The sequence below is a fragment of the Vipera berus genome (assembly GCF_964194415.1).
Source record: "Vipera berus genome assembly, chromosome: 2".
In the NCBI taxonomy this organism is placed as follows: Eukaryota; Metazoa; Chordata; class Lepidosauria; order Squamata; family Viperidae; genus Vipera; species Vipera berus.
Window position 1 is genome coordinate 188,363,335 of NC_138203.1, and position 25,948 is coordinate 188,389,282.

Genomic DNA, 25,948 nt, shown 5'->3' on the forward strand with positions numbered 1-25,948 from the left:
TGACCACCTCAACCGGTAGATGCCGGACAGGTACGAGTCTCCTGAATCGCCCTGGCCATTGTTTCCTGCAAGACTTCGTTGTGTCGCAAGGTTTGTCCCGCGCTTCCCAGACAATCGTTTCGTCTCGTCCATTATCCTTTCCCGTAATTAATTTGCAGTCTTAAGTCGCTTCTTTATCCAAAACCTCGTCCTTCGTTACAGCCGGCTACGAAGCCTCCCAAAGGCAAAGCTCGTCGAACGGAAAGGAACAATTCCGACGCGCTTCAATAGGGGGAGCCCGAAGGCGCCTGGAGGGAGTCGCGCCGCGCTTTCTTCTTCGGATCCTCTCTCTCTCTCTCTCTCTCTCTCTCTCTCTCTCGCCTTCGCGTCAACAGAGAGTTCAGGTTCCGGTTCCGGTTCCGGCAGCGGCTAAACTTGTGGCTCGCGAGAATGGCAATGCCCGCGACGGAATGGATAGAGCGGCTGGAGCGGCAGGTCAGAGGTTTCCCCAGGGTGGGTCGGGCGCGGTTTCGGGGAAGAAAAGGGGGGGCAGCTTGGAAGAAGAGGCAGCCGGGACGGTCCTGGCTCTTCTTCTGTAGAAGCGCCGGAGCCCTTTTTTTCCTCTCAGGCGGTTGCTGGGCTTCCCGCTGCGGACGCGTGGCAAGGGCTGGAGCTTTCGCGGGAAAGCGTTGGGCTTTTCGCCTTTGTCTCTTCAGAGTCTCCCTTCGGCCTTGTCAGAAACGATGCGTTTCTTTTTAATATTCTTCGCGCGGCTGTCAGATGGATTTTCCAATGCAGAGGACTGAGCAGGGAGCGCAGCTCTTTGCTCCCCCGCTCGACTCCGTTCTGCAAGTAGGGAACCTCGGCTCTTTTATGACTCATGGACTTCAACTCCCAGAATTCCTGAGCCAGCATGGCTGGCTCAGGAATTCTGGGAGTTGAAGTCCATGAGTCATAAAAGAGCCGAGGTTGCCTACCCCTGGCTTAGTCAGTGGGGAATAGCGAAGACGGGCTTTAGTTAAAGCATTTTAAATGTTGCCATTTGGTCAGTGGCAAAAAAGTTACCCTCCTAATTGGGAAAAAGAAAGCTTCCCGAGGAATCCCATCTCCCCTCTTTTATCTTTGAGCTTCATCTTTCTGTCCTCTTCCCCTCTTCCTAGACATCTTTTACAACTTCCACTTAGGTGTGAATTCTGCTGATCACATCCCTGATATTTACGGCCCCAAACATTGAATAAGCTAGCTCTTTTATGGGACGGATTTAGTTCTTTCGGGGAAAAGGTGTGTGGTAAAAACTAAAAGTGTGACACACCTGTCAATTTGTCCTTACTTTTCCCCAATCTGTGGTAAGGTGGGCGTTTCCCTGACAGCAAAGGAAAGGATGCCAGAAGTTAAATTATTCTACGTTTGATTATCATAAACTGAATGGCATGATTTTCTCTTTCGAATAAAACGTTTTCCCCCTCTTTCACGTTTTGGTTTTCTCGTTTTGTTTTTTTCTATCGAAGCAATAAAATATTACATATAAATTTTTGCCTTTCCAGCAGTCACCAAGGAAGCCAAAATAATGCCTATCAAGACTGAAAAAATAATGAGATGGATAGCAGCTTATACATTTAATAAAATAAACACTATAAAAATGAAATGAGAAAAGTTATGACATGTTAAGACATCTCTCGCAATGACCTTTTCACATTAAGGTGACAGTTGTTAGCAGCTTCTTTCTTTGCCATTTGGCCATTGTATTTATTTTTTCAAACACATCAGTGCACTCACATTTTCTTATATTTTTCACTACATCAATAAGAGAAGATTAGTTATTTCCATAATTTGTGACATGAAAGCTTGATTAAAAATTGCACATTTTAATATCAGAAACCTACTTCGGAAAGCCATTTATTCCTTCAGTAGGCTTAGTATAGATTGATATTTAAAACCTGAGGATATAAAAAGATAAAAGATTAATAGATGACTGAACTCAGCAATATTAATTTACTGTATGCTTTCCTAATGTATTTAGCGTTCCATAGATGATGAAATACCGGTAAGAATGGTATCACTTATTCAATTGTAGGAAATAAACTAGTATTTAAAAAAATCATTGTTAATTTTTAGGAAAGAGAAATCAAGTTTTTAACTGCTGAAGTAGATCATTTGAAAAACTATGGATGCTTGGGAGCTTCACCAACTTTGGAAGAATTGCGGGAAGAAAATGCAAAATTAAAATACCGCTTAAATATCCTACAAAAGGTATGGTTTTGAACTTTTTGGACAGCAAGCATTGTGAATAAGGAAGATGGACATTTCTACAGATCTGAAAGAATCACTTTTATTTTTATGAAAATCATGAGCACGTGTGCTTCTAAGCTGCTGGATCGGTTTCCAGAACTAGAGGGATCACTGTGTCAATACTTAATAAATTGAAAATAGTAGACATTGCAACTGGAAGTGTTTAGCGCACAGTAGTAACATAAAAAACCAATGGCAGAAAAAGACCCAGTGGTCCCATCAAGTCTGCTCTCTGTGTTTTTTTGTTTGTTTGTTTAAAGATACGAAAGGTTTAATTAAATTGGGACAAAATTGAGAGCCACTGAATACAAGCACCACATCCAGAAGAGAAAATAAAAGCAGAACGGTTGTGGGAAAAGAGTTGCAGTGGAAAAACCTACAGTTCCAGAACTCCAAGGAATTTTCTCTCTCTCTCCATGTACAGTGGATATAAAAAGTCTACACACCCCTGTTTAAATGCCAGCTTTTTGCGATGTAAAAAATCAGATCAAGATAAATCACTTCAGAACTTTTTCTACCTTTAATATAACATATATGCTGTGTAATTCAATTGAAAAACAAACTGAAAACTTTTAGGGGGAAAAAGAACTATAATAATGTGGCTGCATAAAGATGTACAGCCTTAAACTGATACTTTGTTGAAGCACCTTTTGAATTTAAGACAACATTCAGTCTTTGGGGGTAGGAGCCTATCAGCATGGCACATCTTGCCTTGGGAATCTTTGTCCACTCTTCCTTGCAAAAAGCACTCCAAATCTGTCAGATTGCGAGGCATCTCCTGTGCACAGTCCTCTTTAGATTTTCAATTGGATACAGGACAGGGCTCTGGCTGGGCTAATCCAAAACTTTGATCATCTTCTGGTGAAGCCATTCTTTTGTTCATTTGGAGGTGTGCTGTGTGTCATTATCATGTTGAAAGATGAAATTCCTCTTCATCTCAGCCTTTTAGCAGAGACCTGAAGATTTTATGCCAAAATTGACAGATATTTGGAACTGCTCATAATTTCTTCCACCTTGATTAAAACCCCAGTTCTAGCTAAAGAAAAGCAGCCCCAGAGCATAATGCTGCCACCTCCATTTTTCATTGTAGTAGAACAGACATGTCAAACTCGTGACATCGCGCAACGTATCGGGATGGTTTTGCCAATCCCAGCAATGGGGTGGGCGCAGCTTCCAGATGACGCGTCCGGCCCGTGGGCTGGCAGTTTGACACCCCTGTAGTAGAGGCTATATTTGGTGATGCACAATGTTGTTTTTGTGCCAAACATACTTTTTGGAATTATGGCCATCAGATGTCATCAGACCATAATACATTTCCCCACATGCTTTAGTCAGACTTCATATAGGTTTTGGCAAAATGTAGCCGGGCTTAAGATATTTTTCCATCTTACCACCCTACCTAACAGCCCAGATATATGCAGAATATAGGAGATTATTGTCACATGTGGTATACAACCAGTACTTGCCAGAAATTTTGCAGTTGCTCTAGGCCTCTTGGTAGCTTCTCGGACCAGTGTTCTTTTTTCATCAATTTTGGAGAGGCATCCAGTTCTTGGTAATGTCACAGTTGTGCCATATTTTTTCCACTTGTTGATGATTGTGTTCCATCGTATAGCCAATGCCTTGGAAATTTTTTGTGCCCTTCCCCTGACTGATACCTTCCAGCAATGAGATCCCTTAGATCAGGGGTGTCAAACTGCCAGCCCATGGGGTGGACGCATCACGACAAAACTGTGCCCACCCCATTACCAGCAGTGGGGACAAAGTTCCAATACGTCGCACAACGTCATGTGACATCACGAGTTTGACATGTCTGCCTTAGATGCTTTCTAAGTTCTTTGCAGACCATGGCTTTTGCTGAAAGAGGCAACTGAGTAAATGTCAGAAACATCCTAATAGAACAGCTCAACTTTATATATGCTTCATCAGAGGTGCTATTTGAATGTTATTGGTTAATTCTGAACACAGCTACGTCCCTACTTATAAGAGGGTGAACACACTTATGCAACCATGTACGTTATTGTATGTTTTTTATTGTTATCCCCTCCCCAAAGGTTTCAGTTTGTTTTTTAATTGAATTGTACCGCTATATTAAGGATGAAAAAAATTCTGAAGTGATTTATCTTGGTCTGATTTTTTTACATCTCAAAAACCTGGCATTGTAACAGGGGTGTCTGGGTAGATTTTTTTTTTAATATTCACTGTATGTTGCTATTCTGGAAATGCACTTACAGTATAAGGTTTTTGTCAAATAAAAGGGGGACAGTTTGCACGTATATGCACGTGCACATACACACCGAGTTGGATAGAACTAGATATGGACAAACATCCAGATTTATCAGGATTGTCTTTAAGAGGTGTGACACATCAAGTAGCAATTGAACTTTTTCATTCTTTCTAATTCAGACAGAAATGCATATATACATGACCATCTAATTCAAAACATTTGTGGAATTCTAATTTGAAAAGATGGGAAATTAATAAATAGGACTTTCTTATGTTTATACTTTTAAATTGCATTTTGAATTCTTAGCTCCATGGAACATGTATTCTTATCTATTTGAATTCATTGTTAAGTAATTTTATTTTTTATTCCTATTTAGAGCCTTCACGTGGAACGACATAGAGAAAAATCATTCAAAGGCATGATTAATATCAATCACAGGATTCAAGAAATTTTTAAGGCAGCTATCAAAGCTGCATATCCTGATTTAGAAAACCCACCATTGGCAGTAACACCAAGTCAACAGTCCAGATTTGGTGATTACCAGTGTAACAGTGCTATGAGCATATCTCAGGTAATTGATAGTGTGTGTACTTTTCATAGCTCTTTACTGCTGCATCTCAAAACAGATAAGATTATGACAACATACTACCATGCTGTAATTTGAGTGTCCAGTTAGACAAATGATCTGCTTTTATTAGTTCTTTTTCCACAGACCTGCCATATGTTATTAAACTTGAACTGTGGCAATGCTTTGTAAACAACTTGAAAAATATTAAATGGAGAAAGTGTAGTAATGTGAGTGGCACTGTATAGTGATGTTGTTTTGGACTTCAGGACTTATCAGAATTTGGTTTGGTAATTATATAGCCAAAAAAAGAAATATTTCAGTGGGATCTGTCAAGCGGTTTGCATAGGGAGAAGGGCGGTATATAAATTAAATTAATAAATTAATAATAATAAATATATTTATTTTAACTATTCCTACATCTTCTTTTCTTGTGCAATTTAAAGCAGAAAACTTAGTAATAATATAAGCTGAAAGGAAAGCAAAAGTGTTGAAAGGACAAGAAAACAACTCAGGTTCTTAGCCAATATCATAGGTTTGTCAGCATACAAAAGTACATGTATACTGACATTTCTTACCAACATAGTTGTGATATAACCACACCATACATTGTAAATCTTTCCATAATTACACAACCAAGGAAACACCACATCACTCTCTCTTAATGCTCATTCTCATCTCTTACTCTTTCAAATAGTATGAGAGGTTGTATCTTGAAATGCAAGAAGAATAAATAGTGAAGAACATGCATGCATGCATGAATGAAAAGAAATGAAAGTAGGGCCAAGTAAAAGGTATAATAGATTTGAGTAAAAGTAGTCTGGTCTTGTATAATTGATTAATGCATACAGGAAAATGAAGGGGCAGGTTTGATTTTGAATACAAGGGCCTAAACATATTGTATAAGAAAATACACATGGGATGGATGGAATGGAATGGAATGGAATGGAATGGAATGGAATAGAATAGAATAGAATAGAATAGAATAGAATAGAATAGAATAGAATAGAATAGAATAGAATAGAATAGAATAGATCATAAGTGATAAATCATAAGATACCAATAGGAAAGGGATAGTACTACCAATAGTAGGAAAGATGAGAAGATAAAGATGAAGAAGATGAGAAGTGTAATAGCAATACAGCCCTCCTACATGGGTAAATATGTTTAGGCGTAAGACAGTGCTGTGGAAGTTAGTGTTTAGCAGAGTGATGGCATGGGGGGAAACTATCTTTATGTCTGGTTGTTTTGGCATGCAATGCCTTATAGCGGCCTCCTGAGGGGAGATGTTGAAGCAGTTTATGTCCAGGATGGAAAGGTGTGTAGATATTTTCTCAGCCATTTTCTCATATAACATGTAATATTATCTAGGATTTTTATGTCATGCAAAAGAAGATGTTTGGAGGTAATTGCATATTAACATTCAAGTGATGATAATAGGGATGAGTTCAAGGAAACTCTTTCTGAATTAATATAATTAGGAGGAAAGATACTCTGAACAGGTAGGAACAAAATGACAGAATATAGGAAAAGTGGGTGATTTAGAGAGCCAAAAATAATGGGAATTGTTTTTTTAACGCATATCTGCATTAAAAAAATCTGTTTTAAATATGTGGTATAAGCAGAAGCCTGTTGATGTGCTTGTGTGCAAAGTAAATGATTTTATTATTCATGATGCAAGAATAATATAATTAGTGAAGGATACTTTTATTTTCTTCATTTAATTCATCCTCTTTATTATTTATTTCCATGTCCTTTAGCTTTTACCATTTGGGCCTATAGATACCAGTTTTGATCAACCAAATGATATAGAATGATTTTTGGTAAAATAAGAAAGAGGACATTACCGCTCTCCATTGTAGTTATGCCATATGCAGTTTCCCTACTAATTCTAAAGACACAATAATCAACCCTTTTGGTCAATGTGCCACAAGCCAAATTGCCCCACGAACTGGGAAGTTCCTAATATATTCACCCACATGGGTACAACTTTTGTAATGTTTTATAAGAAATTAAATCAGGTTTTTCTAACCTGAACTGATCTGGTTTAGATATATCAAAATAGAATCAGAGTTATTTGCTCAGCTCCAGACTTTTAAAAGTATGTATAAATGACTATGTCCTTGAATAACAATTTGATGTTTGGGGCATTTTTTTTATTAGTTTTCCAATATTACAATAGTATCTTTAAAAAGCAACGTGGTGTCTGGGTTACAATAGTTCATTTCAGACAATGCATATTATTACAAATCTCCAAATTGTTATAACAAACACTTCATCTCTATTTCCTTTAATACATATATTCTCTTATCTAAATTAACATACTGGGGCATTTTTTAACTTGTGGATTCCAAGTAGGTTTTTTTATAAAGTAATACCTATTATCTTTGTCAAAGCGGGTTAAATGATGAATCTGTAGAATATTGACCATGGCATTGTGTGCCTGACTGCGTTTCCAGTCAGTAAGCAATTACACTGATTCCTTTCCTTATTTTCAGATACTGCTCAAGACTAAGGAGCAAAAAGTAAGCCCAAAAGACATTGCTGACAAGATTGCCAGAAATGTTCCAGACAATGAATGTATTGAGAAAATTGAAATCGCTGGTCCTGGTACAGTTACTCTGTCTTTAATATACCGTATATACTTGAGTATAAGCCGACTCGAGTATAAGCCGAGACCCCCATTTTCACCCCCAAAAACTGGAAAAAGTTCGTGACTCGAGTATAAGCCGATCCGCCGTTCTGCAAGCCTCCGCCGCCAGCAGAGGCTCGATCCGCCATTTTGCAAGCCTGAATACACAGGAATACCCTGTGTGGCCGCGGCTCTCGGGGAAGCCCTGGCTGTCCGCTTCCTCGTTCCACGCTGCCATTCGGGGCCCGCGCGTTCCCTGGGCAAATCGCGGCGCCCAGCAGGCGAGGAAACACGCCCGCTCCAGTCGCCCCCCCTTCCCTCAGGAGACGCGAAGCAAGTGACCGCCCGGAACTTACCGAGGACTTGCGCGCGGCCGAGGCTTCGGTGCTTCCAGGATCGCGCGCACCTCTCCCAAGCCGCCGCCGTCCGGAGACCTGCCGAAGTTTGGGGAGATTTGGGGAGGTGCGCGCGCACCTCCCCAAACCTCCCCAAACGTCAGCAGGTCTCCGGATCTCCGTGCCTTGCCTGCCTGCTTCTTTTGCTCACCCGTGCTTTCTCTCCCCATCGCTCACCCGTGCTTTCCCCCCCCATCGCTCACCCGTGCTTTCCCCCCCGATCGCTCACCCGTGCTTTCCCCCCCCATCGCTCACCCGTGCTTTCCCCCCCCATCGCTCACCCGTGCTTTCCCCCCCCATCGCTCACCCGTGCTTTCTCTCCCCATCGCTCACCCGTGCTTTCCCCCCCCATCGCTCACCCGTGCTTTCCCCCCCCATCGCTCACCCGTGCTTTCTCTCCCCATCGCTCACCCGTGCTTCCCCCCCCATCGCTCACCCGTGCTTTCTCTCCCCATCGCTCACCCGTGCTTTCCCCCCCCATCGCTCACCCGTGCTTTCCCCCCCATCGCTCACCCGTGCTTTCTCTCCCCATCGCTCACCCGTGCTTCCCCCCCCATCGCTCACCCGTGCTTTCTCTCCCCATCGCTCACCCGTGCTTTCCCCCCCCATCGCTCACCCGTGCTTTCTCTCCCCATCGCTCACCCGTGCCGCCCCGAAAATGCCGCTGCCGCTCGCCCGCTTGCTCGCTTCCTCGCCCGGGGACCAGCACCAGCCAGCCAGCCCGCCGGCGAGAAGCCCGGCCCGGAGGTGAGGGGAGGGAGCGGAGTCGCTCACCCGTGCTTTCCCCCCCCCATCGCTCACCCGTGCTTTCTCTCCCCATCAAAGATCCTTGGAAGTAATGGTTGGAAAAGTTTGCAAGTCTTTGGGAAAGTTCAAGAAGTGAAAGGAATACCCTCCTCTTGAAAGACCAGATAAGGCAGACAGGGAGATGAAGAGTTCAACCGAGTTTCCTCTTTTGTTCAGGCATCTGCACCCGCTGCTTTTAAACTCGCCTGGCGCTGCAACGGCACCCGTTTTCCCCGGCGAGTTTTCCCTACCTGGCCCCTGCAGAATCGCGGCGGCGCCCCCGGAGAAGCCTACCCCGAGGCTGCGGCCGATTTTTCCTTCTCCTAGACTCTGCCGCCCAGAGCGTTGTTTCTCCCCCTCGTGCGTGCATGGGATGAGGCGAGAAACCAACAGCCTGCGTCCGTCTCTCTTTATGTATATTTCTGTATATATCTTATCTCGGGATCTAGACCTTTCGAAGGAGAAGGGGCGGCTGGAGTTCGTGAGTTGCTGTGGGACCCAAGGGTTGGGGGAAGAGAGATGGGAGGGAAAAGGGGAGAAACCTGCCGCTGGCTAGTTCTTTGTCTGATCGGGGAGCCTGAACAAAAGAGGAAACTCGGTTGAACTCTTCATCTCCCTGTCTGCCTTATCTGGCTTTTTGAAACGCACCACCGGCTGCTCCGTCCAGAAGCCCAGATTCGGGAGGGCTGCTTGGCTTCCACTTGAGCCCATCTATGTCCGCGGGCCCCCCCCCCACTACCCCTAGACCTCCGCCGCCGGCGGAGGCTGGATCCGCGCTCCGCAGCGGCAGGGCGCGGATCCAGCAGAAAGAAGCAGGCAGGCAAGGCACGGAGATCCGGAGACCTGCTGATGATTGGGGAGGTTTGGGCACCTCCCCAAACCTCGGCAGGTCTTCGGATCTCCGTGCCTTGCCTGCCTGCTTCTTTCTGCTGGATCCGCGCCCTGCCGCCGGCAGAGGCTTGCGGAGCGCGGATCCAGTGTGGGGGGGGGAAAGCCCTTTAGCAGGATTTGCCTGCATGCCGGCGGAGGCTGGATCCGTGCTCCACAAGCCTCTGCCGGCGGCAGGGCGCGGATCCAGCAGAAAGAAGCAGGCAGGCAAGGCACGGAGATCCGAAGACCTGCTGAGGTTTGGGGAGGTGCCCAAACCTCCCCAATCATCAGCAGGTCTCCGGATCTCCGTGCCTTGCCTGCCTGCTTCTTTCTGCTGGATCCGCGCCCTGCCGCTGCGGAGCGCGGATCCAGCCTCCGCCGGCGGCGGAGGTCTAGGGGTAGTGGGGGGGGGGGCCCGCGGACATAGATGGGCTCAAGTGGAAGCCAAGCAGCCCTCCCGAATCTGGGCTTCTGGACGGAGCAGCCAGTGGTGCGTTTCAAAAAGCCAGATAAGGCAGACAGGGAGATGAAGAGTTCAACCGAGTTTCCTCTTTTGTTCAGGCTCCCCGATCAGACAAAGAACTAGCCAGCGGCAGGTTTCTCCCCTTTTCCCTCCCATCTCTCTTCCCCCAACCCTTGGGTCCCACAGCAACTCACGAACTCCAGCCGCCCCTTCTCCTTCGAAAGGTCTAGATCCCGAGATAAGATATATACAGAAATATACATAAAGAGAGACGGACGCAGGCTGTTGGTTTCTCGCCTCATCCCATGCACGCACGAGGGGGAGAAACAACGCTCTGGGCGGCAGAGTCTAGGAGAAGGAAAAATCGGCCGCAGCCTCGGGGTAGGCTTCTCCGGGGGCGCCGCCGCGATTCTGCAGGGGCCAGGTAGGGAAAACTCGCCGGGGAAAACGGGTGCCGTTGCAGCGCCAGGCGAGTTTAAAAGCAGCGGGTGCAGATGCCTGAACAAAAGAGGAAACTCGGTTGAACTCTTCATCTCCCTGTCTGCCTTATCTGGTCTTTCAAGAGGAGGGTATTCCTTTCACTTCTTGAACTTTCCCAAAGACTTGCAAACTTTTCCAACCATTACTTCCAAGGATCTTTGATGGGGAGAGAAAGCACGGGTGAGCGATGGGGGGGGGGAAAGCACGGGTGAGCGACTCCGCTCCCTCCCCTCACCTCCGGGCCGGGCTTCTCGCCGGCGGGCTGGCTGGCTGGTGCTGGTCCCCGGGCGAGGAAGCGGGCGAGCGGCAGCGGCATTTTCGGGGCGGCACGGGTGAGCGATGGGGAGAGAAAGCACGGGTGAGCGATGGGGGGGGAAAGCACGGGTGAGCGATGGGGAGAGAAAGCACGGGTGAGCGATGGGGGGGGAAGCACGGGTGAGCGATGGGGAGAGAAAGCACGGGTGAGCGATGGGGGGGGAAAGCACGGGTGAGCGATGGGGGGGGAAAGCACGGGTGAGCGATGGGGAGGGAAAGCACGGGTGAGCGATGGGGGGGGAAAGCACGGGTGAGCGATGGGGAGGGAAAGCACGGGTGAGCGATGGGGGGGGAAAGCACGGGTGAGCGATGGGGGGGGAAAGCACGGGTGAGCGATGGGGGGGAAAGCACGGGTGAGCGATGGGGGGGAAAGCACGGGTGAGCGATGGGGGGGAAAGCGGCAGCGGCATTTTCGGGGGCAGCGGGTGAGCGATGGGGGGGGAAAGCGGCAGCTGCATTTTCGGGGGCAGCGGGTGAGCGATGGGGGGGGGAAAGCGGCAGCGGCGGTTGTTGGGGGCGCAGCAGGCGAGGCAGCTTCTCTCAGCAGCCTGTTCCGAACGAACGGACAGTTCTTTTTTTTTGTTGACTGGAGTATAAGCCGAAGTGGAGTTTTTCAGCCCAAAAAGTGGGCTGAAAAATTCGGCTTATACTCAAGTATATACGGTAAGTAGAAACAGAATTTGCTAGCAGTGTATATTATAATAAAATTAATTTGACAGTATCATGTTCTGGCACTTGCTGACCACGCTTCTTCCTCCCCAAAACTAATTATTGAGTAAGTCTGTTAATAAAGAGTGTTTCTACCTGGTGTAAGTATGTGTAGCTTTTTTGACATAAACTTTCTATCGTGTTGAAGATTTGTATTGTGATTACAAATATTATACTAATCTGCTACATTGTCTACAAATATGCTAATCTGCCACAAAGTATTTTCTTTGTAAAGAAAATGATATGTAAATTTTCTCAATGACCATTTTAATTTTGATGACTGTAAAGGTTTCATCAATGTACACTTGAAGAAGGATTTTGTATCCAGACAGCTGAGTAGCATGCTAATGAATGGAGTTCAACCACCTGCTGCTGGTGAAAGAAAAAAGGTGAACAGTAAATGGCTGTTGGTATCTTATCTTGCTTGATGAGCGCTGGTGGCTTTGCCAAAAAGGATTTTTTTTTTTATGTGTAGCCTTTTTTTCAGCCTCTGTACAAACTCTTTCATAACATTGAAACAGGTCTTTCACAATATTCCAGGAAGGAGAGCTAGTGACAGAAAAACCAGCTCATGCTTTTAAGCATAGAAGAATACCTGTGACCGTCTTTAGATTTTGATCCAGATTAATAATACAAGCTTCCAAAAATTCTGTCCTTTTAATTATAGAAATTAGTTATCTGACTTTAAAAGAAACATTTGTACAAAACACAAAGAATTTGCATAGAGCCTGAACATACAGTATTTATTTCATTTATTTGTTCGATTCTTATCCCACCTTTTTGTATAGATAAATCAAGGTGGCAAACATAAATAATGCTCTTCCTTCCCCCCATTTTCCCCACAACAACAACCCTATGGAAGGAGTTGGGCTGAGAGAGGACAATTGGCCCAACATCACTCAGCCAGCGTTTATTTCCAAGGCAACACTAGAACTCAGTCTCCTGGTTTCTAGGCTAGCACCTTAACCACTATACCAAACGGGTTTTGTATATTGTCTGGTTAGTGTATACATGGGCTCCACAGATGAAAGGATGCATGTATGTATGTATGTATGTTTGTATTCTATAGCTTCTTGTAAACATATAGAGTGGTATATAGTTACGTTGATTCTTCACTCACAATAGCTGGATTTCATAATACAGTTAAAATATATATTACACCAATTGTATTCTAAACTTTTAAACATTTTTTTTCATTCATTATTCCATATAAAAAGGTGGTGATTGATTTCTCTTCCCCAAATATTGCAAAAGAGATGCATGTTGGACATCTGAGATCAACTATAATTGGGGACAGCATGTGCCGTCTTTTTGAATTCATGGGGCATGATGTTCTAAGGTAAGTCATGTATAATTATGGGCATATTCATAAGGTACTTAGAGATACAGTGCTTCTCTCTGTGAAGCAGCCAAACTTTATTTTCACTAACTTTATATGACACTACATGCTAGAACTCCTCTGACTTGCAAAGAATTGTGTTAATTAAGCAATAAGCCCACTGGAAATATCATGGCAGGTATTTACCTGGCACAGTATTTTTAGGACAACTCTGGATGCACCATTTTAATTAGATTAACTGAAATAATGTTTCCCTATGTAAAGATTACCTGTACTTTACACTTGGTTTATTTTTCTTTTATCCAGATTGAATCATTTGGGAGATTGGGGCACCCAGTTTGGGATGCTTATTGCTCATCTGCAAGATAAATTTCCAGATTACCTCACTGTTTCTCCACCCATAGGAGACCTCCAAGCTTTTTATAAGGTATGGTATCCACAGCATTTGTTCCTGTTACTATAATTGCTTAGAAAATGCTTGATGTTTTACACAGTACTGAAACAGTATATTTGGTTTTCTTTTTCTTGCATTATTCCTTATAATAGATTATTTTTGTAAGAATCTTTTTAAATTGAAAGGAATCAGTATAGACCAGGGGTCAGCAACCTGAAACAGTGAAAGAGCCACTCGGAACCGGTTCCCTCACAAAAGGAAAAACTGGGAGCCGCAAAAAATGTGTGTGCATGTGCGTGGAGCCAAGGCGAGATATGCACCTACCCTGCATATCTGAATTGATTGGTTGAACTTTTTTAGTCTCACTGTTGTTTTTTTTTTTTGGACTGCACATGGCAGAGGACTGGGAGCCGCAGGAGACGGCTGAAAGAGCCGCATGCGGCTCTGGAGCCACGGTTTGCAGACCTGTGGTATGGACCATTACATGAGAATCAGTGTTGCGGCAAGTAATATTGCAAATGCTTATTCAGAGCTTTATTAGTTGCTATTCTTAATTAGAGGAAAAATAGTATGTTTAAAGATGAACGAGTTATTTCAATCCAATAGGAGAAACTGCAGGTACAGTCATCATCTACATGTGTGTTGTTGTTGAAAAATGATAATCTGAAATAACTAATTTGCCTGACCAAAAAAAATTCAGTCAAATAATTGTTAATGTCACTGATAAGCCTTTTTCTGGAGATTGTAGGAGCCAGCAGGGTGAGGTAGTAAACTTGAAAACTCCTCCCTAGATCAGTAGACTATATAAACATTTTTGATCAAAAGGGTATTGATGGAATGAATCCAGAGACAGATTATTGTATCCTTGCATGATGGGTTCAGGATTAAAAGCAAGAGTGGTCTTTCCACTCCTGAAGAAACTGTCCCTGAATACAGAGGATTTTGCCACCTATTACCCAAACACAAATAATCATTGAGCCGGGGAGCTTGAAAATACAATGTCTGCACAGCTGCAGATATTTTCAGAGACTAATTCAACTCTTTCAAATTAGATGCATTTAGATTGCTTAAAAACCTGCACCACTTCTAAATATATTGGGGGAGGATTTTAATTCCAGTGAGAGTAGATTGTCATTCTCTACTTCTTTAAAGAAGAAAATCCATCATGCCAGCAAGCCACACACATTTGGGAATTCTGCAGATTAATAACACAGGATATTTTCCATAGATAGATTCATATATAGTAAACTTATGTACAGTAGGTGAGTGAGGATTCTCATTTTTGCTTCAGCATGAGAGCTGCAACAAATAGTGTGTTTAATTTCTCCATATATTAAATAGTCTTTTATATACACTAACATGCTAAGAAAAAACAGTTACAATTGCTGAATTGCGATTGATATAGTTGTGTTTATTAATTTAAAATTTAATGAATATTGCCCTTTTTACCTCATCTGAACATTAATGTTGTTATGAATACTTTGATTGGATTCCATTTAATGCACATTAGATATTATTTCATAGCATCTTTATGTTCTTAACCTAGGAATCAAAAAGAAGGTTTGACACCGAGGAAGAATTTAAGAAGCATGCATACCACTGTGTGGTCCTGTTGCAGAGCAAAAGTCCAGACATCATTAAAGCTTGGAACCTCATTTGTGATGTATCCCGAAAAGGTGATTTTTGAAACATGTGTTTGTCTTGGGCTACTTTTGAGCATTTTCTTAGAAAACTTTTTTTTATAAATGGTTGAAATTATTTTTGTAGAGCATTGCTGAAGCACAAGAATATTGAATGTACCATTTATGGTGGAAAATTTTGAGAGGTTGCTGTTTTGTGAGACCAAGATCCAGTCTGTAATATCAAACTTTCCAGTGTTTTGGGATCTCCTAACAATTGATACATTACAGCATGTAGGAAAAAAAGGGAGGGAGTCGCCTCCATAAAGTATGTCCTAAAACAGAGATTTCTGTCTACTGTTTGTTTTTCAGCAACAATTTAGGGATTTATCACTCTACAGGGATTTGCATAGGAAAAATCATAGTTGATTTTAAGGCCTAGCTTATTTTTTTATTATACAATTTTATTTGTAGAAATCTGGCAGTCAAGTGTGTGAGATTTTCAGTTTTTCTCTTGCTTACCTTTCTAAATGCTTAACAGCGTGTTTTATGTCGATGAAAATTCTCGGTTATCCAGGTGGAGTTGTCTGGAAGTTGAGCCATAGCAACTGAACTTCTTTCCTTTTTGGTTTGAAACATTTTGCTGCTTATCCTCGGATGCTGCTTATCCCATGACTCAACTTCCAGTTAACATAATACTGGAAATTATTAACCTACATTGAATACTGATAAAAACCAAAAGTCAGCTTCAGTCTTGTTTACCTGAAGGTTCATTAAGCCACTTGGAATTAACCTATGAGAGGAGAGGATACCATTAGTTATTTCTGTTCTTTAAACTGAGGATAAAGGTCTTGGTCAATTTCAAGGTGAACCCAACCTTTTAACATATCTTGTTTTCCAGATAATATGCTGTTGTATTATTCTAATCACTATATATTTTCAACTTAAGCATCTCAAATTCTTCACTGCTATATGCTTAGATTTTTTGTTCCTCCTCCTCTTGATCAGAATTCCAAAAGATCTATGACTGCTTGGATGTTTCCATCATAGACCGAGGAGAATCATACTACCAAGATAGGATGCATGGAATTGTGAAGGAGCTTGAAGAACGAGGTAACACATCTGTATTGTAATTGGGAGTTAAATAGCTGGAATATGTTTAAAATGATAATACATTATACGTTTCAGACCTTCAGGAAAGTTTGCTTTTATTAAAAACGTTTTAATAAAAACGCGGGTTAAAGACCCATTTATTTGAACAAGCTGGCCTGGCCTGATGGGGAATCACTTAGGGTTTTAATATTTATATATATATATTATTGTTTTTATTGTGGGCAATAATTTAATTCTTTTTTAACTTTTGTATTTTTGTAGTTTTAAGATATGCCCTGTTCACCGCCCTGAGTCCTTCAGGAGAAGGGCGGTATAAAATTTAATAAATAATAATAATAATAATAATAATAAAGTATGTCTATATTTTAAAAAAATGTACAGTTTGAAAATTTCCACTTGCTGTTTTATAATTAATACGTAAGTACCCGTATTTATGTATATTTATTTATACCTAATCAGTAAACTTAACTAGGTGCCATTAGCCTGAAATTCAAAATTACTTCATTTTTCTTTCAGTTGTCATGGGTTTGGAGCAGTAATATACAACTTTATTTAATTGATTTTACCCTGACACATAGCAAGATGATCAAAACTGCTTTGTAGCATGTTTTCATAGAGAAATTGCGACAAGCCAGATATCAGGTTGACACCAAATACCATGCAATATTTTTTGCAATAAATATATAGCCATATGTAAGTTCAGTGATACAAGAAGCAAAAGAAAAGCATAATATTCTTTAATTAAGACAACCATTTGTACATGTGCATTTTGAATAGCTAGTACAAAGTGAAGTTCAGACAGGTAAAAGAATGGGTTGATGCATGGGTGATCATATGGAGGCTCTTGATTGGTAATTTTCGAGATAGATATTCTTCAATGTTCTGTGTTGTGTTATTTCCAGTTTACCCTTCAGTTGGGTAGCTCCAAAATATGGAGATTACTACTTTATATCCTCTGGCCTGGAAAGAAAGCATTACATTGCAGCTTGCTGGTAGTAAAATTGGGTAGGAACTTTGACTTCTGATTGGTTCCTTTTTGTATCCTAGTTAATAAATTTCCATAATAGATGAAAATATATCATGCACGATGAGCCAGTATTATTTGGGACACACAGTTGATATGAGAATCTTCTATCTTCAGACAACATGTCCTTATCTATTTGAAGTGTTGCTAGTTTCTAACAATTTCCAGTTGTTGCCATTCCATCTCTTAAAATCCTTAACCATTAAGATGGCCATGTATAGCTCAGTGCCATGATTAACTCTTGATACCTTAATCTAGACCACCTAAATTCAACACACAGTGAGAAAGGTTAGCTTTTAAATTACATGCTTTAAAGTACTGAAGGCTAATAGAAGTTGTTTTCCATAATTCTTTCATTGTGTTCCATCTCTTTTTGAACTAAACAACTGGTTTTTTTGTTGCTTCTTCTTACATTTAACTGGAGTCTAAAGGTAAAGGTAAAGGTTCCCCCGCACATGCGTGCTAGTCGTTTCCGACTCTAGGGGCCGGTGCTCATCTCCGTTTCAAAGCCGAAGAGCCAGCGCTTGTCCGAGGACGTCTCCATGGTCATGTGGCCGGCATGACTAGACGCCAAAGGCGCACGGAACGCTGTTACCTTCCCACCGGAGTGGTCCCTATTTTTCTACTTGCATTTTTACGTGCTTTTGAACTGCTAGGTTGGCAGAAGCTGGGACGAGTAACGTGCTCACTCTGCTACGCGGCACTCGGGATTCGACCCACCAAGCTGCCGACCTTCTGATCAACAACCTCAGCGTCCTAACCCACTGAGCCACCGCGTCCCTTAACTGGAGTCTAGTAACTAATAATATCATTGCTTCCTATGTTTTAGATATATGGCTTCCACTAACAGAATTTGTTGTATTAGGAAGGCTAAATTTATAATCTGGAAATATTTAATAGTGAATGATTCTTTTGTGAATTATTAATAATAAGATCTATAGGTTTCTGATTGCTGAAAACCACAAATTAAATCAGTCGACTCAAAATAGAAAGTAAGAGATGTTACATTTGGGAACATAATCAAATAAATTGTTCTTGATTACATTTGGAGCAAAGCCTTATGTGAGAGCAGGATGAGAGTTCAAAACCATTTTGCTACATTGTCCTCTGATTCTTTTTAAAAATGTAATGCAACTGGATATTTTGTTTTCCCTCCTTTAATCAGTCTCTGAAATCAGAAGTTAAGCCCATCTCAAGAGGTAATTACCATTGCTGCGTTGGAATGGGCAGATGTAGAATTTCTAAACTTTTGACTCCCATTTTGTATGCCTGTTTGCTTGGCTTGGAATGTGGCTTTATGACAAGTTCTGTTTGTAAATCTTTGTTGAACTGGTTTTCATTTGTACATTTTGAAAAAAAAATGCTTCTCAAACTTCAATATAATTTTCCATCTGTTTTTGCATGGTTACCAATGATGTATTTTCCATCTTTAGGGGTTGTACAAGTGGATGATGGCCGGAAGATTGTATTTGTTCCAGGATGTTCTGTTCCTTTGACAATTGTGAAGTCTGATGGGGGTTTCACATATGATACATCAGACTTGGCAGCAATAAAACAGAGGATTTTTGAAGAAAAAGCTCATTATATAATATATGTGGTAGACAGTGGGCAGGTGAGCTTCTCCATCCTGTGTTGTCAGTTTGTAAAACGTTTTGCTTGTGGACATTGATGTGATCCACAGCAGATCTAGATGTACCATTCATTTAATACCCCCTCCCATATCATTAGTTCCTGTAACTGGGTTTTTTTGTCTGTTGTTTTTACCCACTGACATCAACAGCCCATTAAATTTATGGAGAAACACAAAATACAACCAGTTATACTTAACTGATTAATGTTGAACAAAAGGATTATTTTGAGTATTGAACCCTCCTGGGAGCCCAGTTCCTTCCTTGGTTTTCAGGACAGTTGCTCCCATTGCTTTCTCTGAACCAAGGCACAGCCTTTAATAGAGAGTTTGGAGCCTCGTGTAGTGGTTTAAAATTTAAACTTTAAATTATATGACATCGTAATTAACAATTCCAACTTCAATCCTACTTTGTTTTGCAGTCTGTTCACTTACAAACAATATTTGCAGCAGCTCAGATGATTGGCTGGTATGACCCCAAAGTGACCAAAGTAATTCATGCTCCTTTTGGAGTGGTGTTGGGAGAAGACAAGTAGGTTTACAACGTATTTTCTTGGGTATGTGTGTGAGTGTCTGTGAATGTGTATGTACCTTGGCTCTGTCTTGACACTTCGTGACTATCTGGACAAGTCCTTGTAGTTTTCTTGCCAACAATTTCAGAAATAGTTTGCCATTAGTTTCATCCTCTGTCTGAGACAGAATGACTGAGATCATCCAGTTAAGTGTCATGCTTAAGGTAGGATTAGAACTCAAAACCTAATTGTTTCTAGCCTATTGCCTTAACCACTACACTAAATTTACTCTGCTTCAGTATGCCTTAAGCTAAGTTCCATTGTTAATCTCACTGGAGGAATTGATATCCTCATTTAAGAAAGATTAATTCAATAGAGATTTGGACCATGCAATATTCACCTTACAGGCAGTTTTAGGAAATAAACTGTTTAGATCAAATTTTTTTGAATTGGATGCTTTTGAAGTTGCTACTTTTTCTGAATTGGTTTTAAGCTAATGCCTGGAAATGAGGCCAATATCAGTCTAGATCAGACATGTCAAACTCGTAATGTCACATGATGCCATGAGACGTATTGGGACTATTTTTCCATTGCCGGCAATGGGGTTGGCGTGGCCTCCGGATGACGCATCCGGCCCACGGGCTGGTAGTTTGACACCCCACAGGATTACACCCCTGTGTAAGACTTTCCTTTGAAAAAAAGTTTTGTAGTACCCAAATTGACTTTTTTGTATTTCTGAACAGTTCTAGCACCAATTCAATTGTGACATTTATTTTGCTTTGTTTTTTAAAGTATATTATTCTTGCAGGATTATTAGAATGATGTTTGGTTGTACATTCTGCAGCTTTACTTTGAGCTGTAACACTGAATTTATACATTAGTGCTGTGGTGGCGAACCTATGGCACACCTGCCACAGGTGGCACGCAGAGCCCTCTCTGTGGGCACGCGCACCCTCTCCCCAGTCCTAGGCCTTCAGCTGGGTTTTATAAAACGTTTTCGCTTTAGGCCTCCACCGCCATGTGCAAAAAAAAAAGAGGTTCAATCGATCAATCAATTTTAACTTCTCGCGGGGAAAAACGATCATGCAAAGTTGGAATTGATTGATTGAACTTTTTAGTCCCACCCAGTCTGCCATTACCACCGCAGCCACACCCACCCAATGGGCCATGCCCCCCCGGCACCTGACAGTACATAAGTGGGTTTTGGGTTGCAGTTTGGGCACTCAGTCTCTAAAAAGGTTCACCATCACTGCATTAGTGTATAGTGCAAGAAAACCTGCATAGACATCTCTTTTTTGATCTGCATGTTGTAAATACATTGTGTTGGAAATAAGAATCTTCTGCATCCATCAACACAATTTTATAAATATTAATCAAACCTGCATTAATTAAAATAACAGGTTAAGTAATATTCAGGAAGTATTTTTTTTCATTTGGAAATATTTTTTTCTCTTTTCCCCCCATCCAGATATTTATTATTAACTCTTGTCACTTCTTTCTTTTATTCTATTTTAGATTTGAATTATGCCCATTAATTAGGGATTCACCATCTGAGGCATGCAGAGCCACATGAGGCCCCAAAACCTTTGTATGTGGAGCCCTTTCATGTTGCTATTGAATTAATCTTTATTTCAGTCATATTTTTTAAATTTTTTATTTATTTATTTGTTAAATTTATTTGCTGCCTATCTTGTTTGGAGATTGTGGGGCCTCATGTGGTGGCTTAAAATTTAAACTATAAATTATATGAGGACTAACCACAATAATTAATTAAATGTAATTTTATTACACTTCAGTCAATGAAATGAAATGTGAATATGTAAAACCTACTGTTTCAGGAATGGAACACTCCAGAAAGTTTTGGATGAGGATCAGTATGGTCCAGAGGGCAAATGGAACACTTCTGAAGATTCCATTCTTCCTTTGGACCCTACTGATCCTGGCCTAAAACAAGTTTGTTTTGTCTAAAGCATCAGCAATTGCTTTCACAGGATTAACTTGGAGCCATAGTGACACAGTCATTAGAATGCAGTATTAGAATGCAGGAGTTCGAGTCTCACCGGCTCAAGGTTGACTCAGCCTTCCATCCTTCCGAGGTCGGTAAAATGAGGACCCAGATTGTTGGGGGCAATAGCCTGACTCTGTAAACTGCTTAGGGCTGTGAAACAGTATATAAGTGCTCATGCTATTGCTAACTTCTGGAAAACTACCAATGCAATGCTTGAAATAGCTAGACCAGTCGCTGGAGAAAAAGCATTTTCTCATACCTAAAATGAAGTTATTATTTATAACAATAATAATAAATTATAAATATATAACAATAAGGCTTATCTTTTTAGGAGTGCAGGGAGAGTTTGATTTCTAGTATACCTCATTAAGATAAAATTGTAACAATTGGGGGGAAAAAGTGCTCCTTTCCAAAATTAATTATATTATAATCTTCCTGTGTTCAAACTAAAGTTCAGCTTTAATTAATCCTCTTAGTTTGAGTCTAGGTACTTACATTCAAATAAAATTTAGATTCTTTAAAATTCATCCTTTTAAAAAATATATATACACCTGTCACCATGGATACACAGAGTTGTCTGTTTTGGGATGTCACTTTCATGCTATGAAGGCAGCATATGTTTACATTTGGAATGTAACTTTTATTTAAAATGACATGCCATTTCGGAAAGTAATAATTTTCACTCTGCTATAAGAAAAAAGTTCAAAACACGTTCTGGAGACACAGTACGACTGATGGATCTTCTTGAAGAAGGACTGAAGCGATCAATGGATAAACTGAAGGAAAAAGAAAGAGATAAGGTAATGAATTCCTTTTTTTCTTGAATCCAACGTAATTTTGTTTCTTCTGCTATCTTGCTTTTATGAAGCAGCATGTCGTACACTTTATTTCCTTTTGTTTTAATTTACTTTTATGTTTTGGCATGTTTTTTTGGTTAGCAATCAACATTGTACTGAGATGTCCCATCTTGGATACTGTTTTATAGTGCTTAAAGCTATTATTGATGTTTAAATGGGTAGGGAATAGAGTAAGATCTACTGAGATACTCTTGGGGAATTCATACATTCAAAGATTACGGTAATTTTTGCCTGGTCTGCAAACTCTTGTATTATCTCAGCTTTCCAGCAGATGGCAAAACAACATAAAATGAAGAATAGATGGGATCACTTTCGTATTGATTGTATTGGGAGGGGAGGTAATTTCATTGCTAAGAAATGCTTGAATGGTAACTGTAACTTTCATTGGTGACCTCAGGTTCTTTGCCTATATAAATAGAACTTATGCCAATGTCATTCAGTCGTTTTAGAGAACTTTTTAAAGCTACTTGTAGAGTTGAGTTAAATTGTGTTGAAAACTTTGAGATTGCAATCTTTGAGCAACCATGTCTCCAAATAGTAGCTGGAAATGATAAAAGATTGTTCATTTATGAGGTGTCATTGTATGCTGCTTTACCGTTTTTGGAAGCAATATGTTTTATCTAATCTTTTCAAACCTTTATAGTTGTATATGGCTGATACACTATTATTATTATTTTTGTATTTGTTCAGTGCTTTGTGTCTTTTATCTTTCTGGTCATTGATGGTAATTAAATAAACTCATTCATTCATTCATTTTATTTGTCTTAACAGGTTCTTACAGCTGAAGAATTAAAGGCAGCCCAGACGTCAGTTGCCTTTGGCTGCATTAAATATGCAGACCTGTCTCATCACAGAATAAATGATTATATTTTCTCTTTTGATAAGATGCTTGATGATAGAGGAAATACTGCTGCTTATTTACTTTATGCCTTCACTCGAATCAGGTAGGGATAGTATTCCAAGTTCTTTTATTTTTCAGGTTATAATATATGATACTATATAATGTGGGACAATGCCTTGCTCTACATTTTAGCTAAATCTTTAGCTAATCCAGGGGTCAGCAACCTGAAACAGTGAAAGAGCCACTCGGAACCGGTTCCCTCACAAAAGGAAAAATTGGGAGTCGCAAAAAAATGTGTGCACATGTGCGTACATGCACACATGCGCAGAACAGGGTTTGATTGAAGAGTGGAGCCAAGGCGAGATATGCACCTACCCTGCATATTTGAATTGATTGGTCGAAATTTTTTAGTCCCGCTTTTTTTTTTTTTTGGACTGCACATGGCAGAGGACTGGGAGCTGCAGGAGACGGCTGAAAGAGCCGCATGCGGCTCCGGAGCCGCGGGTTGCAGACCTGTGAGCTAATCAGTTTCAGAACACTGAGGCTATGCTGATATGTGCTAAACTTGATAATTTATTAAGTATGAAAATGGCATTCAGTTGTCAGTATGTTTAACATGCTTGCTTTCACTATCTATAGCTATGGACGTACATCAATAATTATTTTAATGCCCAAAGGAGCCAGAAAAAATTAACATAAACATTGTAACTTTAAGACTTTAAGCATTAAAAGCAACATACAGCCCATTCAGCAATGTATTTTGCTTTTAGGGCAAGACTTAGTAATTTGATAAGGTAATCTTGGACACACGCATGGCATGCATAGTGATTGGAGTGAAAATAGATATTACGGTTCTGCAGTGATTGGGATTCAGTAGGGAAGAGCTGCTGAGGCCTGTATTGAACCTGCTGGGACCTCCTTCAATCAAATATGCCTTTTGCTGTTCACTTGGTACAGGCTAAGAAGAATGTGTAACTTAAAGGGTTTTTTTTTTCATATGTATTAATTAGAGCTTGCATAAGAACTCAAGATGATTCAGGTGAGGTCGCTTGATACCTTACTCCCAGTTATTTTTATAGAGCAATTGAAGCCTAAATCAGTGGCTGATGTAGCTTTTGTTTTACATTGATTCAGATCAGCTCCACTTGTGAAAGTTAAACTGATTTATTGCCCGAAGCCTATGCATAGGGATACTCACAATTAAGATCAGCACCTGGTTGGAGTTAGCTAAGGGTCAACAGGGGATATTTAAGGGATATTTCACTTGTGGTTATCTAGGCTGATCCTTCTTTTCACTCCATGCCCCCCACCCCCCTTCTCCTACAGGACATCTTTCAAGATGTAATTCTGTATTTTAAGAAGTAGTATTTCTAACAATATTGTCAAAATAATGCATAATAGCTAGCCATCCATTTGGGATAAGTCAGTAATTTTGGTACATCTTTGTTCTTGTGTCGCATAAACTTTTGGGTGGGAGTCCGGATAAAGATGTGTGATCCTTTGGCATCTAATCTAAGGTTTATTTCTGTGACAGATCTATAGCAAGACTGGCTAATATCAGTGAGGATAAATTACAAAAGGCAGCTAGAACAACCGAGATAATACTGGATCATGAAAAAGAATGGAAACTAGGCAAATGCATTTTGAGGTTTCCTGAGATCATCCAAAAGTGCTTAGATGACCTTTTACTGCACACTCTCTGTGACTACCTCTATGAGCTAGCCACCACATTTACTGAATTCTATGATAACTGTTATTGTGTGGAAAAAGATAGACAAACTGGTGAGTTACCTTAGTATTTTGAAATAAAGTGTTGTTTGAAGATTATTAAAACCCCAAAGTATTGACAACTCAGTAAGATATATGAAATCTTCCCTTTCAAACCTTGTTGGATTGAAAGACCCTACAAGACTTTTGTGCTAAATATATTTTTAATTTTCTATTTTAAAAAAGGCTAGAAAATATGGCAAATAAAATGACTAATCCTTTGAAGTAAAACCCTGCTGCGATTGCAAAGTAAAAACATGGTCAGATAGACTGCTGAACTTAAATTATAGCTGTATTGGATCTCTTACGGATGCAAAAGTTTGAACAGAATCATCACAAAAATAGTCCTCAACTTACAACCACAACTGAATCTGAAGTTTCTGTTGCTAAATGAAATAGTTAAATATTTACAACCTTTCTTGCCACAGTTAAGAGAACCACTGCAGTGGTTAGTAACACAGTTGTTAAGTGAATCTGGTTTCCTCAGTGACGTAGCTTGTCAGAAGGTTGCAAGAGGAAATCACATGACCCCGAGACACTGCAATTGTCATAAATATATGGCAGTTGCCAAGCACTTGGATTTTGATCACATGACTATGGGGATGCTGCACCGGTCATAAGTCACTTTTTTTAGTGCTGCTGTAACTTTGGCCACTAAATGACCATTCAAAGGACTACCTGTATAATGCCTGTTCATAAACTTGATATGTGATAGATTGACAGGAACTGATTATAACTGCCTGGATAATGATGATACTGAATCTGTAAAAGAGGCAAAACAGGTATTAATTTTCAAAAGGCCTGCATCTAATATTTATCTGTTATTTTTGTGCTGTGTCTCTTTTGTATCTAGGTGAAATAGTGAATGTGAACATGTGGCGAATGCTCCTGTGTGAAGCAACAGCTGCTGTGATGGCCAAAGGTTTTGATATCTTGGGAATCAAGCCTGTCCAAAAAATGTGATTAAAATTACTTTTAAAAAACTGTTCGAGGCAAAGGATAAACAGTTTCTTCTTTCCTTGCCAGGGCTAGAACTTAATAAAAATAACAGATGATCAGATTGGATGTTCTCTTTCTTACTGTGCCAGAAATGCTTACAATTCTCTTTCAGCAAGTTAGATATCTTTTCAGCCACAAA

The 25,948-nt window shown here is 40.8% G+C and overlaps 2 protein-coding genes across 2 annotated transcripts in view; one reads left to right on the top strand and one right to left on the bottom strand.

Annotated features, from left to right (window-relative positions):
• Positions 1-395: 395 nt before the first annotated feature.
• Positions 396-25,870, top strand: RARS1 (arginyl-tRNA synthetase 1). Its single transcript, XM_081318025.1, has 15 exons — positions 396-474; positions 2,095-2,229; positions 4,872-5,066; positions 7,559-7,670; positions 11,998-12,098; positions 12,927-13,048; positions 13,355-13,475; positions 14,989-15,118; positions 16,070-16,174; positions 18,632-18,810; positions 19,248-19,357; positions 22,040-22,145; positions 22,974-23,146; positions 24,578-24,825; positions 25,664-25,870. The coding sequence occupies exons 1-15, from the start codon at positions 430-432 to the stop codon at positions 25,771-25,773; spliced, it is 1,992 nt and encodes a 663-aa protein (XP_081174151.1). The 5' UTR covers positions 396-429; the 3' UTR covers positions 25,774-25,870.
• Positions 24,836-25,948, bottom strand: part of LOC308662339 (rho GTPase-activating protein 7-like) — a 115,925-nt gene continuing 114,812 nt past the window's right edge. The window contains exon 15 of the mRNA XM_081318023.1: positions 24,836-25,572. The gene's annotated coding sequence lies outside the window, so the exon portion shown is untranslated. The remainder of the gene's footprint in view (positions 25,573-25,948) is intronic.